This window comes from Toxotes jaculatrix, chromosome 10, assembly GCF_017976425.1.
Source record: "Toxotes jaculatrix isolate fToxJac2 chromosome 10, fToxJac2.pri, whole genome shotgun sequence".
Lineage (NCBI taxonomy): Eukaryota > Metazoa > Chordata > Actinopteri > Toxotidae > Toxotes > Toxotes jaculatrix.
In genome coordinates this window covers 8,167,060-8,182,462 of record NC_054403.1, presented here as the reverse complement: position 1 = coordinate 8,182,462, position 15,403 = coordinate 8,167,060, and the positions used below count along the sequence as shown (strand labels likewise).

At 42.4% G+C, this 15,403-nt stretch overlaps 1 protein-coding gene across 1 annotated transcript; it reads left to right on the top strand.

Moving 5' to 3' along the window:
* Positions 1–135: 135 nt before the first annotated feature.
* On the top strand, positions 136–2,892 carry fgf20b (fibroblast growth factor 20b). Its single transcript, XM_041048228.1, has 3 exons — positions 136–843; positions 1,132–1,235; positions 1,415–2,892. Exons 1-3 carry the CDS (start codon positions 546–548, stop codon positions 1,658–1,660), a joined length of 648 nt encoding a protein of 215 aa, XP_040904162.1. The 5' UTR covers positions 136–545; the 3' UTR covers positions 1,661–2,892.
* The last annotated feature ends 12,511 nt before the right edge of the window (positions 2,893–15,403 follow it).

Sequence of the window (15,403 nt, the reverse complement as noted above, 5' to 3'; positions counted from 1 at the left end):
TTGGGAGAAGGGGGAAAAAAACATCCCTGCCAGGGCACGTCTGAACTGTGACAGCCCCGCCCATTACTAGTCCTGTGGTTTTGCACCTGCCTCACCACCCCTGCCACTTTGAGCGCAAAACCTCCAGGAGCTCCTTTACCTGCACTGCAGCGTTTCTTCAGCCCTCACCGCTGAATCCTTTTCTGCTGTGTGTCTTCCACGGCTCCACTGAGGCATCACCATCCTCTGTGGACAGGTATGCAACATGAGGGCTTTCTGAAGAGCAACTGCAGCCCACCTCCAACTGATGAAGACGCAGCGGTAAGCCGAAAAAAAAGAGAAGGAGAAATCGGTGCCACCAGCAGCGAAGATCTGGTTAAGTGTTTCATGCCAGGGGAGAGAAATCCGTGCGTCCGCGTGTCCTTGCACCACGGGGACATGTGCTAAGTAACGGAGGAGGTGGACGTAAACATGCAATAAGTGACAGCGGAAACCAGGTAGCCTACTACGCAAGAGCGCTCCCTCCGGACCTCCTCACTGAACTTTACCCGCTGAGCTTTGACGCGATGGCTGCTGCTGCTGCTGCTGGTGGTGCTCTGGGGGAAGTTGGAGGCGTCTTGCACGGCATCGATGGTGTCGCACACGTCGGGTCCCATTTCTTCTTGACCCCTCTTGGGGACAGTCCGACGCTGCTGGGGGAGCACCTCATACCTGGGGACAGGCTCTCACGGAGCACCACGGCGGATTTAACGCACCTCAAAGGGATTCTCAGGAGGAGACAGTTATACTGCAGAACTGGATTTCATCTGGAAATACTTCCGGATGGCACAGTGCAAGGGACGAGGAAGGACCACAGTCGTTTTGGTAAATTCTGACATTATTATGTTGAAAATAGCAAAATAAAAAACAAAGTATTATGAAGTTAGCAACAGTTTAATAAAACAAATAGTGGTGAAAATAATCAATAGCAAGGAAAGAGTGTATAACATGATGAGAATAACAATGTATGATATAATTCTGTTTATTAAAATATGTTAATTGTGCCAATAAACTGCGGACAGAGTTGAATCAGGATTTTTTTTTAGCTTCTTTGATAATATTCTTTCATGTTTGACAAAGTCTGTACAGAACAACTGTGTTATTCTTCTCCAGGTATTTTGGAATTCATAAGCCTTGCAGTTGGGTTGATAAGCATTAGAGGGGTGGACAGTGGACTCTATCTGGGGATGAACGACAAAGGAGAGCTGTATGGCTCTGTAAGTACCATCTCTGCTTATTCATGTTGCCCAAATCCTCATTTCTGGCCATGCGATAACACCAGGCACTTCATATTTGCAGACTTTGATTTTCAGGACGATAAATTTAAAGAAATAATGAAATGTGTCACGTGTTTCTCTTTGCATGATTTCTCTCATGTTGTTTCCTTTGTTTTCAGGAGAAGCTCACAGCTGAATGTGTCTTCAGGGAGCAGTTTGAGGAGAACTGGTACAACACGTACTCCTCCAACCTCTACAAGCATGGAGACAAAGGGACGCGTTATTTTGTGGCATTAAATAAAGACGGGACACCAAGAGATGGGACTAAATCCAGGCGGCATCAGAAATTTACACACTTCTTGCCCAGGCCTGTGGACCCTGACCGTGTGCCTGAGCTGTACAGGGATATCCTGGGACACAGCTGAGACCTGGAGGCCTGGTGCAGATAAGGAATAGCTGCTAAAACCCTCTCAGGCAGGGAGCAGAGAAGAGAAAGAGGGACGCAGGCAGGGATGTGGCCGGTGCAGGCTGGTGGACAGCAGCCCCGACCGGCAGGGATAAAGGTACCAGGGCCTCTTGTAGGAATGCACGGGCCATCTCTCAGCAGCCAGGAAGACAGGCTAGAATGTCTGCACGCTCGGCATGAGGGGGTTGTTTGTTTCAGAGGCCGTACAACCCTAAGAAGTACCTGCGTGGAATAGGAGACGAACGGGAAACAGAGCTGAATGGTCAGGGAGTGTCTCTCTGTCTGTTGGACAGAGACGTCAGTTGATGTGGAGGCCGTGGGAATCTGTAGTATCAGAGGATGGTACTTTTAATTTTGGTGTCAGAGAGCCGCAGTTTGTTCAGAAGGACTTTGAAGGAATTCATTTTTTTTCTTTTCTTACCTGTGTCTGGACCTGTTTAAAAAGAGCAAAGTGTAACAATTTATTTATTCCTTTTAGATACATATATTTATGTTATATATTTATTTATTTCAGAATATATTTTTACAGTTAGATACACACAATATAGAAAAAACCACTAGAAACTGTATCAGTTATATAAAGACTGAGACACTGTACCGTTATGTCTTTTATTTTGAAAAAAAAAAAAGCTCAGCCGGTGATATGCTGCAACATGGCCAAAAATATCACACGAATCAGCAAAATTTGGAAAAGATCCCCCACATCTGAAATGCATTTAATCACAACAAGATTACTGTGAATCAAGTTTTAAATCTTTGTCTTTTTGACATGGTGATTATAACCAAACTACTGTTACATGTGTTATAGGCAGAATCTGCAGTTAACATACTGACAATACAAACAATAAATTGCTCAAAATGTGATTGAAAAGCTTTTTTATTGTCAGCCCACATAATCAGCGATGAAGGTGCTTTGTTAGTTGCTCACTATGTGTCCACTCACGACCAGTGCTCCTTTAAATAACCCACATTTTTACTTTTAACAGCCCAATATTTGAAAAGAGGTGTACTTTCCTGGTTGCCTTCTGTCTTTCAGAGTTTAAACATATAAACCTGCTTACGAGATCAATGTTGTCTTTCTTTATGGACACCATTATGCCGAGGGATGAGTCGTAGACCTGATGCACGCATAAAACTTCAAAGCGTCCCTCCTGAACGCTGTGAACGCAGAGGCTCCACAACAACACCATCAGGACCAAATAAAATCTGACCTTTAGCTCAGGTCCTGCAACTTTAGCAGCTGTATAAAACTGGAGGTCAGAGCGATAAGGATTAAGTAACCTCTGCTGACAGTTTGAGGATTGCAGACTTGTTGAAATGTCTTATTAAACCATGGAATGCAAAGGTGGTCAAGGTATCTTTAAGTCTTTGAGTCTCATTCTGTTCATTTCTGTTTCTTCATGTTAAAAAAATGTTTAATGGAGAGATTGTTTCACTGTACCATCTTTTTGTGATGTAGTTGGATTTTGGAGCTACAGAGCAGCTGAATTTGTGATTTATTTTTAAAAAGCCACTATCTCATATCAGTTTCCTCCACAGTTGGGAGCAGATCTGTGTTGAAGCATGAAAGCTCAGCCTGTGATCTCAGCGAGCGTGTGTGATGGCGAGCCAGTGGGGGTGTCTCGATACGAGGAGTCAACCCCGCTGCCAACTCTCTCCTGTCTGCAGCACGATACGGTGGGACTTTCCCACTTGCACACCTTGAACATCAACACGCTTCTGTCGTCGATTAATGACAGCATCCCAGAGTGTATTATAACCTGCGTGCACATGGACATCCCCTGTCCACCAGGTAAACACACGCAAGCCTATTACAACATGAAAAAGGATCCTTATACTTGTTTTTGGAAAGATACTGTCACTGCTCATCTTTCTTTAGCTGCTCAGAAAAGTTAACAAGCATGAAAATGATGGACAGGGTGTGCTTCATTCCTGTCTCGTCCCATCAGTCCAAGCTAAAGACTGTTTCCATAATAGCTTGTCCGTGACTTTGACCTGCAACTTTTTTTTCCCCTTGTTTTTGTTGCAATACCTCCAAAGAGACTAAAGTTTCAGTGTAGGGCTCGTCGCCATTACCTTTGTGGCCATGAAAAGCAGACTTTGTGCAAATCTAAGAGCGTAACCCCCTCCACTCCCCCCCTCCTTTGACATTTTGAAGGTCATCTCTCTAAACATGCTGGAAATCCTGACTTGTGATACCTGATGCCCAGAAGTGCTCTTTGGCACTTGTTTAACCGATGTTTTTGGAGTCTACCTGGCCCTCAGACAGACGCCTTTGTTCCACCTACTCAGCCTCCTCCAGGTGGTCTGTGGCTTCTTGCTGAAAACACTTAAACCCCTCATCCTCACCCACTCTGGAGGGCCGTCTCACACGTTCAATGGGCGCTCCCTGACTTTCACCACCTCCTCAGCAGCAGCAGCCTTAAAGGGCTCTCGAGGAAACCCAATCAAGTGTGTGTGTGTGTGTGTGTGTGTGTGTGTGTGTGTGTGTGTGTGTGTGTGTGTGTGTGTGTGTGTGTGTGTTTTACATGGCATGGGTCCATGGGCAAGTGTGGAAGTCAGTGATCTTCCGTGTCTATCTTCACAGTCCAGTCAGACAGTGCAGGTGTTCCCTCAGCTCTCACACTCTGATCTCAGCCCTGCTGTTTGTCAGCTGGGGATATAACTTAGCAGCAGCAGTAGCAGCAGGAGGGTGGAAATACAGCAGGCTTTGTTGTCTGCCCCCAATTATCAGAGAGCATAATTTCTATATTTAGAAGGCCGCATCGGAGAAGACAGGGGAGGTGCCGAGAAGCTCACCTGTTGCTCTAAAGCCGTGGCCACTTCTAAGAGTGTGTTTGCGCAAGGATGGTGCCTGCAGCTTTGTGTCATTTGAATCCTGCAACTATTGATTTCAGGCTCTTTGTTGTTTGTTTATTCCTAGGTAAATTGCCGTGCGCACAAATTATGAGCTGCATGTGTGTTTATAGGGATTACAGCAGAAGTGTAAGTATAGCGTTATCCACTTGATACTTTTGGGTTTTCATCTGAGTCCAGAGAGAGAGAGAGAGAGAGAGAGAGAGAGAGAGAGAGAGAGAGAGAGAGAGAGAGGCATTCTGGAAAAAACCTGCAGCCAGTGGTCTCTGATATCATCTGTTCATCTGAACTTGCATCCATCCATCATTCATGTTTTGTGGCCTGAAAAAAAAATCATCTTTCACACTTGCTGCATTGTACTCCATTTGAGTTCAATCACTTTTAGTGTCATAGCTAAGAGGATTTTGTGGTCTGCCTTCCGCAAGCAGCAATTAGACCAGCATACCTGATTTACTGACACTCCACATCGCAAGCTGTCAGCTCCAGTGGAAAATATGCTCCTCTGTTTGCATCTCCATGGAGACATTAGTAGAAAACAACCATGTTTAGGTGTTGTGGGGGGAAAAAGAAGAAGAGGCTGAGGCACTGTCATTTCTGCAGAGTTTAGTCATGTGGTTCTAACAAGGCCCACATAGTGAACAACATTGTCGTGTCTTTGCAGTGACTGACAGTGTTTTGTTTTGCTAGACGGATCTGAACACACAGTGCTGTACCTGGAGGAGACTGAGCACAGGAATCTGCACCAGAACAACAAACATACAGCTGTAATCTGTAGCATCTACACACAGTAGAGGCAGGTTGACAAGAGGTGAAAGGGACATGTATACATTTATATAATAGTTATAATGTACTCTGATAAAGATTTATATCTAACATTTATATCTAACAAGGGTTTGAAAGGGTTTGAACGCAGGAAAGTTTGCAGTTGATAAAATGTGTTTTTAGAATATTAAACACATTAAAAGATGAAGATGTGCAAGTCCCTCTGGTGAAAAAGAAATTCCTCTCTGAATGTCAAACAAGATTAGAAACTAATGAAATTTGTTCATGAGGGGCAGTGGTGGAAGTACGTTTTCTCAAGTGCTATAAAACTGTGAGGTACTTATATTGGGAAATATTCTTATTGGCCTTCTGCCTGAGAGTTAGATGAGAAGATCGAAACCACTCTAATGCCTGTAGCTAACTGCCCATTGGCTATAGCTTCATATTTACAGAGCAGACATGAGAGTGGTATCAGTCTTTTCATCTAACCCTTGACAAGACAGTGAGCAAGTGTATCCTAAAATGTAAACTGATGATACACTTCAAGTAAAAAACATAATACTCAACAATATACAACCTCTAAGGGACAACAACATCTGGAGATTGTTACTAATAATTTAGAGTTAGCTTTGGAGTTCAGGCTCTGAAATAATACCAAGTTCTCCTCTCCATCTCTTCCAGCCTCTCATTTTAACTCCCACCCTGCCCCTCACATCTGCTGACCAAACCAGTGTGTGAGCAGCCGTGTCACCCCATCCTCTGGCCCATGGGTCCACATTACAAAGTCACAAATTAGGTCTTGACATTTGGGCGCTATAATTGCCCCCTGAAAAGCATGAGGCATCAATTAGGCTCTCAGGACCATGACAGGTTATCCCTACAGGACATAATCGCCCTGCTGGACTGCTCGGCTGGACTGCCCCAGCAGGGCACACAGACACACACACACACAAACACGCACACACATATAGACAGTTTGTTTGTGAATTTTTGGATAGCAATCAAGACAAGACAGGCTACAAAGTTTGCCAGCATGATCTATCTATAAATAGTTTGACATTCTCCATATGAAATTAAATCGTCATGTTGAAGTGATAGCTGTGTGACCACAATGTGTGTGTGGAGGCCATGCTGGAGGAGTGGCAGTAGGTCTCAGGGTGCCGCTGTGCTAATAACAGCACGGATCCCTTTGATTTCCCGACTCTGGTGCCGCCTGACAGTTTGTGCTCCCACAGGGCGTGGAGATCTTTAGGGTCAGAAAAAAGGTCAATTGGTTCATTTCCATAGCTTCCACTTTAAACATTCTTTTAGGCTTTTGGAAGCAATTCAATCAGCAGTGAAAACACGGGTTAGCAGTGTGGAATTACCAGCCGTCGTTAACGATGCAGCGTACTCATAAACAAGATGGATGTGTCCCGCAGAGAAATGCAACATAAACTGTGTGAAGCTCAACAAGATTTTCAGATATGTGTTGGACATTTTTCTGAAAGATATTAGACACAATTAGAACATCGTGCATAATTGAATAAGAAGCTTTGAACATTATGAACATAATGTATGAGAGGCAAAGATCTTCAATCATCCTTCTGACATTTCTTTTTGTTTTGTTTTGTGTCCATCTTTGGAGATGACAAACTTATTTACATATCACTGTGCCGTACACTCATCTTAAAAAAGGCAAATAGACAACAATTTAAGTGGCAAACAAATGCAAAGGGCTGATTTAAAACAAATGGAATTTGGAAACTGCACAATTAATGTAATTCTCATAAGAAAGGACTCTTAAAAAAATCTTAAATAAGTAAGTAGTAAAATAGTAAAAGTAAAATAGTCAATATATGAAAAGACCGCCAAAACCTTTTTGAATGAATCACAAAAAAATGGTTGCCGTAAATACACACAAATTAAACATTATAACAAAATCTCAATAGTCTAAATGACTAAATTTAGGAGTACTTCTAAGAATTTGATGCAAGAAAAACAAGCCTTGCTGTCTTCAGCAACAGATTACCTCACTGTGTGAAGTCAGGCTGTCGCTTAAGTATGTTTGTCTTGATACATCATACCAAGTCTAATTGTCTATTTTGACCATAAGATCTGCAAACGCCAAAGTAAAGAGTCCAGCTCTGTGTAAGCCACCCCCCAACCCCCCCCCCCCCCCGCCTGGTTAAAGAGCATGATAGAGGAAGACTGTACTCTTATTGCCTACTGGTGAAAGTGGAAATGTGCTTTGTTGCCCCTCAGTCAGGCGGAAAATTGCAAGCCCATTTGTCATTGTGTGCCAAGATGCAGAGGTCAGTCAATAGATTCCTTCATGACAAGCTTACGGAATCGAATGTTTTTCCACGGCCTCACCCTTTCACACCTGCACCTCCAGGTAAAATAACAAAACAAGGGGAGAAAGAGAGAAAAGAGGGCTTAGAGCGAGCGACTTAAAGACAGGGCAGAGAAAAACGATATGTGAGAAGAATTCACTGTGAAACCCTGCACGTCTATTGGCCATTTCAGCTCATTTGAACCCAATATACATTTAGCTCACAGTGGCAGATGAAATGCCAGGTTTTGGCCAAAGTCCAAACCCGGAGAATACCGCTAATTATTCCTGCCTGTACCCACAGAACATTCTTACAGGCTCAAAAGGATGTTGTTTGTTATCCTCTTGGTCAAAACAGCAACTGCTTGATTTGAGGTAATAACAGAAACATTTAACAAAACTTTTCCACTGCTTGACTGACTGCTTAATCCTGCAGAGAGGTTCCAAGCTGCAGCAGCGTTTTCCCACAGATCTGGTGAACGTGGAACATCAAAGACAAAGGCCAAAAATGATTCTGCTTTCAAATCATTTTGAAGGCAGCACTCGCTCATTTTAACAGTTTGAGTGTGTCCCAGTGTGTGCAGCAAATTAATGATGATGTAATGTCTGCAGTCTTTCAATGGAGATCAATATCAAAGACAAATTGTTTTAATTTTCTTTCTGCTTCAGGGCTTAGTGCAAGACAAGGCTAAAGACATATTTATCACTGTTTATTCTTAAATAGTTTTGTTGGCAAACGCAGTTCGGTTGTCATCTGATTTCATTTATAACAATGAAGATTTTAAGGAGGTCAGTCCAGCTACTCCAGTCAAATATGATGCATTAATGAATAAATATTAAAGTGAGATAAAGTAGGCTAAATTCTGCTGGACACTGTGGCCAAAAGTCACGTCTACAGCCATGCTAGCGGATCTGTGAGGCTGCAGTTAGGCAAAGCTGTGCTTTCTGCTAAATGTTAGCACTGTAACTTGCTGACAATAACAATGCTTAACATTTGCACTAAAGTACAGCTGAGGCTGATGGGAATGTCGCTGCAGGTATTTGGTTATAAAGCAAAATATTGGACAAATTTAATTTTGACCTGATGATGGAGCAAGATGAAAAGTTCAGGGATCACCGAAGTTATTACAGAACATTCAGAGTGGGACATACAACAGACCAACACCTCATCAGACCAACACAATGACATTGCCGTCCTTAGACTCATGTCACTCATAGATCACCATTTTAAAACATCCATTAGTGAAACTTTTGACAGGACACAACTGATCAAACTGAAAATTAGGTCAGTAATTGCTCATTGTTTTAACTGTTAACTGTGTTAACTCTGACAGTCTGATATTTGTGTAACATTCCCAGAACATGGCAAAGAAGAGGACAGAGACAAACGAGCAACAAAATAAACCAAGAAGAAAAAGTCTGGGAAGGTTTGGACTGGGTGAACATCTTTCCTTAGAAGTTTGATGAATGGGCGCCATCTTGGAGTCCTGTATCCTGTTCCAACACTGTATTCACAAACCTCAAGCAGCAAAACAATTATGCCTCTTAAGGTAAGGTATCATGTATTTGATTCTTATTTTAATTTGTAATAAAACCATGAACCTATTTGTCTGTGACATGTTTAAGCGTTACCATATCAGATCCAGTGAGGTTGCAGAAGTAAAACCCCTTATTGTGTTGAAAGGATTTGATTTCTTGCTTATGAATTCAGCTCTTCATTTGTAAGAGGAAGACGGTGCCACCAGTTCTTTTAAAAATTATTTAGTCTCATGTTGAAGTGTGAAATGTCTTTAACACAGCGCAAAGATCAATTCTACTAATCCTTAAATTAAACAGACAAAAATCATTTTCCTTTCCATTCCAGATGAGTGTGTCTAGTAATTGTGAACAGGATATCGCCTATGACAAGATTGCTACACAGATCGAGTTTAAACAGGGCTTTGCCCTATAGTACATTAATCTGTAGCTCTTACATAGTTAAATTGTATAAATCACAGGGCTAAACATGAACAAGTCCCAGCGAGTTCCAAGGCACAAGTGATCCAAGAGTGCCGCTTGAGTCGCAGTTGTTTTGGAGAACAGAAGGGAGCCTGAGCCAACACAGAAAACCACTTAAGAGGAATCAATGTGAATCAATAGACCTGTAATCTGTTGTACTCTAAACGCTACATTCAATCCATAATTACATCACTTATATACACTGTAGATGCGTCTACAATATAATGGTGGAAGACATGAATGCAGGAACTTTAGACAGTTTATTCAACTGTCACGATGACTGTAACCTCCGAGCACATTAAATTTGACTTTTTCAAAGAGAAAAAAAGATGTGATTGACTTTTTGGTGTGAGCTCACTGCTGCCTTGGCTGCGCTCGCTGTGATCTCTGGGAGTGTTAGCAGTGCAAAATGATGTGGGGAACTTCAAACAGACGTAGCAGCAGAGCTCAGATCCTCCTCCACAGTAATAACTTTGAGTGCTTCTGGAAGGAGGAAATCCCCTGGCCAGGAAAGACACATCACTCCACTACAGAGGCAGCGAGCCGGGTGGTTTAACACAGCCAACCCACAGACTCCACCTTGAAATAACAACACAAGACAACTGGATGGTACAAAACCAATGTTCTCGTAATGGAGTACGTGTCACTCAGACACAAACTTCCACACATTGAAATATCACTGATTGTATTGTTTCAAAGTGTATTATATTTCTGCAAAACAGCAACAAATCTTGTCATCTTACGGTGTTTATAGTATGCAAGAGCATTATCTCAAGTTCAGGTCTACAGGTCAAGTAAGTTTATTTATATAGCCCAAAATCACAGGTTTGTCTGAGAGAGCTTTACAATCTGTACACCATTCAACTATATCTGCACATGTCTAAGACCCTCAATTCAGATAACAAAAAACTCCAACCCTAACACAGATGATATATCAGGCACAATTTTGCTCCAGATCCTATAAGCAAGGTAAAACTAGACCTATTAAAAAGGCCTTTTCTGTTGAAAACTTCTTACACACCCATATCAATCAGAATCCATCCCAGGCTGCTGCTTACAACGGCTGATTTCTCCAGCTTATCACAGATTCAGAGGTTAATCAGTCGAGCCTGGATCAGGCCTTTATTTTGCTAGAGCCTGCATTTCCCCCCAGTATCAAAGGCACCATGAAAAACCAGAGCGAGGAGCTGGAGCAGGTGATAAGCTGCAACCTTAAAGAGAATGAAGCAGGACTTACACAAAAAGATTCACCCTTCAAAGGAAACTTTTGGACACTCTCATACCTCTGTCTTCATACAGTAATATTAGCATGCAACACAGTTCTTATAATGGAGTTGTGTGACTAAGGTATTATGGATTTTATGGAATTAAAATATTAAACTTTTATCACTGTCTTGGACCAAATGCAACTTGACTTAACTATCATATAGTCATTGTGATATTTTTGTCTTGACCAAGGTGGTGGACAGACTGATTGACATTGCAGTTGCCATGAACATTTGCATGAAAAAAGAAAAATATGACATTTGTCTCATACGTCTGTGAGAAATAATAATGGTGATATCCTGTAGTGCATAGTTCATATTATGGCTGAAATCAACCTTTATTCTTTCTCAAAATTTTCTAGAAACCTTCACAGTCCAGTGACTGGTATGATAAGAATACACAGATTACCATTTGTTGGACACGAGGGTTTTGATGAAGCTTCGGCCTCCTCCTCTTCTTCCTGCTCATAAGGTATGCATACCTCTCTACGACCCAGTAACTAATCATCATACAGATCTGGCCAAGAATAGAGTGGCTGAACACACAGGAAATATCATATTCAAGCTTTCTAGAGTTTCACCTGTGCTCTCCAAGTTCATTTCCCATGTCTTGACCAAAAAGACATCAGTATTATCTGCTTCAGTAGGCAGAAATTAGACTTCAAAGCCTTGAGACCCAAGAGAATACGTTTGGGAAGCTGTTCAAATGCTCCAGTGTTTGAGTGGAGAGCCATTTATTTCCTCACAGTAATGTTTACTGTGCTCACACTAATAGGCTGGTCTAGCTCACATTATTCTGTCTGGTTGGCTCTGGTCCTCCACTAACCCAGGTGTGTTTTTATTGGATTCAGACTTATCAGTGAGGTGATCAGAAACCTGTTGCCAACTAGGCAGGTCAACCTCTCCATATTATGAAACCTGAAACATTTGTAGGGAAAAAGAAAGGCAGCACATGGTTTGATTGTGAAAAGAAGCAAGAAGTATCCTCATAGTTATAAAGTGGGAATCAGAAGTAAAATTAGCATCAAATATAACGATTTTAGTTTCAGTCCTGGTTTAAATTATGTGACAAATTCCCTGAAGTTGCCTTTAAGAGAAATGAGTCAGAGCTGGCTGTAGCCCCATCTCTCAGATCTGCTCGGGAGGATCAAAGTGCTTCTCCGTGCACATTAGGAAAATACAGGGGACTCATTTCAGGCGCTCAAAGTGCCACACTGATGCTTAGCCACACATTCCCCCTGTCAGAGGCAAACAAAGACAGTTTTCTGGGAGGAGAAAACTAAAGGCACGCTGGGGAAACATGTCGTTTCCCCAGCGTGCCTCACCTGTGGTGACCAATCACAATAGCAGTTACAATCCCGAGCCCTGAAGGAAGATAGGTGAGGGTTTATGTTGTCATTGGTGGATGTTTTACAATTGGGTGTAATACATCTTGCAGTTAATGTTTATTTTCACAGGGACCACCTCATTCCTTTGGTCTGACCCAGAAAGATGTAGCGTGTAATCATAACAGCATTGATAGGAGCATGTTTAAATGTCTGCAGACGTTACGCATTCATTCAGCTTCTGCTGTGTCAACAAGCAAGCTGTCATGCTGTGAACTGGAAATGTTATCTCAATTTTAAGCAACGCATGCAAATATCAAAGTAAAACACAAGCAGTGCTGGAGATTAGAGTTCTTTCTTTGTTATTGTTTACTCATGTTTCTGTCCGTGGTGACATTTATAAGAAGTGTGTGAAGCAGAGGTTGTGTATAGTGACAGTGGAGGTGCAGCCAAAGGTGAAAATTTGTGCCAAAGTCCTGAGGATCAGTGAGTGGTGGCTGCACTGAATAGGCCATATTATGTTCGGTTTATCGGTCATGGCCGGTACCTGAACAGACTCATGTTCAAGGGTCAGTTCACCCAAATTACAAAACAAAAGACATATTTTCCCTTTTACCTGTAGTGTTATCCCGCCATGCTGCTTTTTTGGTGTCATTTGTCCAGGTCAGTGGAGAAAGAAGTATTAGATCATTTACTCCTTTATCACAAATGAAGAAATAGTCCACTACGATTAAAGCTCCTGCATTCAAAATGTTATTCATGCAAAACCAAAGTTTCAAAGGTGAAGTATGCTTTATACAGAATGACCTCTTTCTGAGTGTTAATGTTTAATGTTGTATCGTGTTAATCTAAAGTTAATTTCCAGCTGCATCAGCTGGGCTGGTAATGGTTTCACGGTGTGTGTGTGTGTGTGTGTGAGTGTGAGTGTGAGTGTGTGTGTGTGTGTGTGTGTATGTGTGTGTGTGTGACGCTCAGGTGGATCTGATCTACACATCAGAGGCTCATTCAAGCAACTCAACTTGCAGCATCAGTTGTATCCAAAGCAGGTTCAGGCAGACCAAAAGAGACCACACCCTCAGAAGATCAATGCATCAAGCTCATTTCCCTGAGAGATAGAAAAGCAAAAGAGGGCTGTCATATAATGGTCTCAGAGGATGAGTTGCAGTTTCAAAACCACTTCTCAAGAAGGGGGAACGAGGCCAAACGCTGGGGGTAGGCTAAGAAATGCCAGCATTTCACAATGAATGACTGGGAAAAGTTCTATTTACTGCTGAATCCAAGTTTGATATTCATAGCAGTAACAGAAGGGTTTATGTAAAGAGTCACTTTATATAGCTGTTATGGCTGATGTGTGAGCAAACAGTTGCTTATTTACACACCCAGCAGACACCGAGCAACATTAGCATTCATTTGGATCTGTGTTGCAGATCACGTGATGAATTTAAGCCCCATACTGACTCTCTTTTTAATTTTAAGGTTAACAAGAGACTGATTTACTGAAAGCGGCTCCTGAGGGATACTGAAGTAGCACCATTTGTGTTACAAAATAACATGAAATGGGCCCCTCAGTCTGATGGGGAGCCCAACGCTTTTTCAGACACATAAAGTAAGATTAGCCAACTTTGAAGAAATGCTGTTTTAAGGGTGGAGACAGAGAGTGTAAATCTGTTGGCTGCTGTCCTGGCATTGCTGCTCAGGACCTCACTGAAGCTCACAAATCACTGCCGGCGTGGCACTGGAACTCAGGGCCTCCTGGAATCAGCCGCAGTCTGACAGCGCATCAGATCGATAATAAAGCATTTACTGATAGCCTCAAGCTTTGAGCTGTCCAGAGACCGTGTAATGGAGAATGTGCACACATACGTGGTTACGATGGATACGACAACAGAACAGCCAATGAGGTAGATAATTATGGGAGAAGACGTCTGCGCAGTCTTTCTGAAATGCCTTTCTTCCTCATTAAAGCCATCAGTTTTCTATTTTGCCTCTGAAAAGCAGCAACATGCAAAAGCATTGTCTGTTCACCCTGTTCTGATGTTGCAGAGCTGAAAAGAGGAGAAGAAAAAAGCTGATGACAGGGCACTTTCATGTTACTTATCGTGACACACTATCAGACTGATCTAGATGGGCCAGACAAAGTACCACCAGGTCCCGTAGCTTTGAGCTGAATTTCATCTGTTTCATCATATCTCCCTGTCTTTACTCCTCGGGCGAGATGAGGTTGGTGGTCCACGCATTTAGACCACAGGGAAAAAAAAGAGGGGGAGCCTGAATGACAGATAAGTCAAGTCTTATTCAAGAGGAGGCATCTGTGTTTCATGAAGAACATACAAATATGGAGCTGGATGAAAAGAGAGAGAAAAGCTCTGATAAACTACACACACATCGTCTCACGCAACACTTGTCAGGAGGTGATAGTGTACTCATCCCTTCAATGTCCCTAAAGCTTTGAGAGGGTGCACGAGGGGATGGATCCAACAGGACTTAAGAGGAAACAAAGAGGGAGAGCTGCATAGATTTTCTGTGTGCATTTCTGCAAAAAAAAAAAAAAAAGACCAGCAACACGTCACCACTGAAAATAAACATAAGAGACAAACTAATACCTCAGTAATAAGTAGTTATCTTATAAGTGTCTGTCTGTCTCTGACTGTGACGTGGAACAAACTGATGTGGTGCTTTCATCTCAGAAAGTGCTCATTCCCTCGCAGCACACTGTGTCGCCTCTCTCGACCCGCACAGCCTTTCAGCGTGCGCTGGGATGATGTTTCCAGACGTCACTAGATATGTATCACAGACAGTCAGGGAGACATTAACGTGAGTGAGTGTGCAGGCCTGAGTAAGTCTGAAAGTGTGCAAAGCATAAGGAGCCAGTATGTGTGTTAAAAAAACAAACAAAAACTGCAAATCCTGTTCTGTCTAAAATAAATCTAAAATCCATATCTGCTGGTGCTAATTTTCTGTGACTCTGTAATCTCAGAAAACAAGACTAGGAGTCTACAGCCGTGCTAGCAGCTCGGTCAGATAGTACTTTAACAGTGGTGCTTTGAGTCAGCCTGTTAACACCATGTTCACCATAGCCTATTAGATTAGCATGTTAGCCTGCTAGTTTCTTTTGCATGTGCTATCATTGTGTATGTGATGCGTTGAGATAGCTCTGAGTGGAGTGGGGTTCCACCCGAAGT

Coding starts and splice junctions, on each gene's coding strand:
- fgf20b (XM_041048228.1), top strand. CDS start 546: ATGGCTGCTGCTGCTGCTGCTGGTGGTGCTCTGGGGGAAGTTGGAGGC. Junction 844..1,131: donor GAAGGACCACAGTCGTTTTG/GTAAATTCTGAC, acceptor ATTCTTCTCCAG/GTATTTTGGAATTCATAAGC. Junction 1,236..1,414: donor AAGGAGAGCTGTATGGCTCT/GTAAGTACCATC, acceptor CTTTGTTTTCAG/GAGAAGCTCACAGCTGAATG.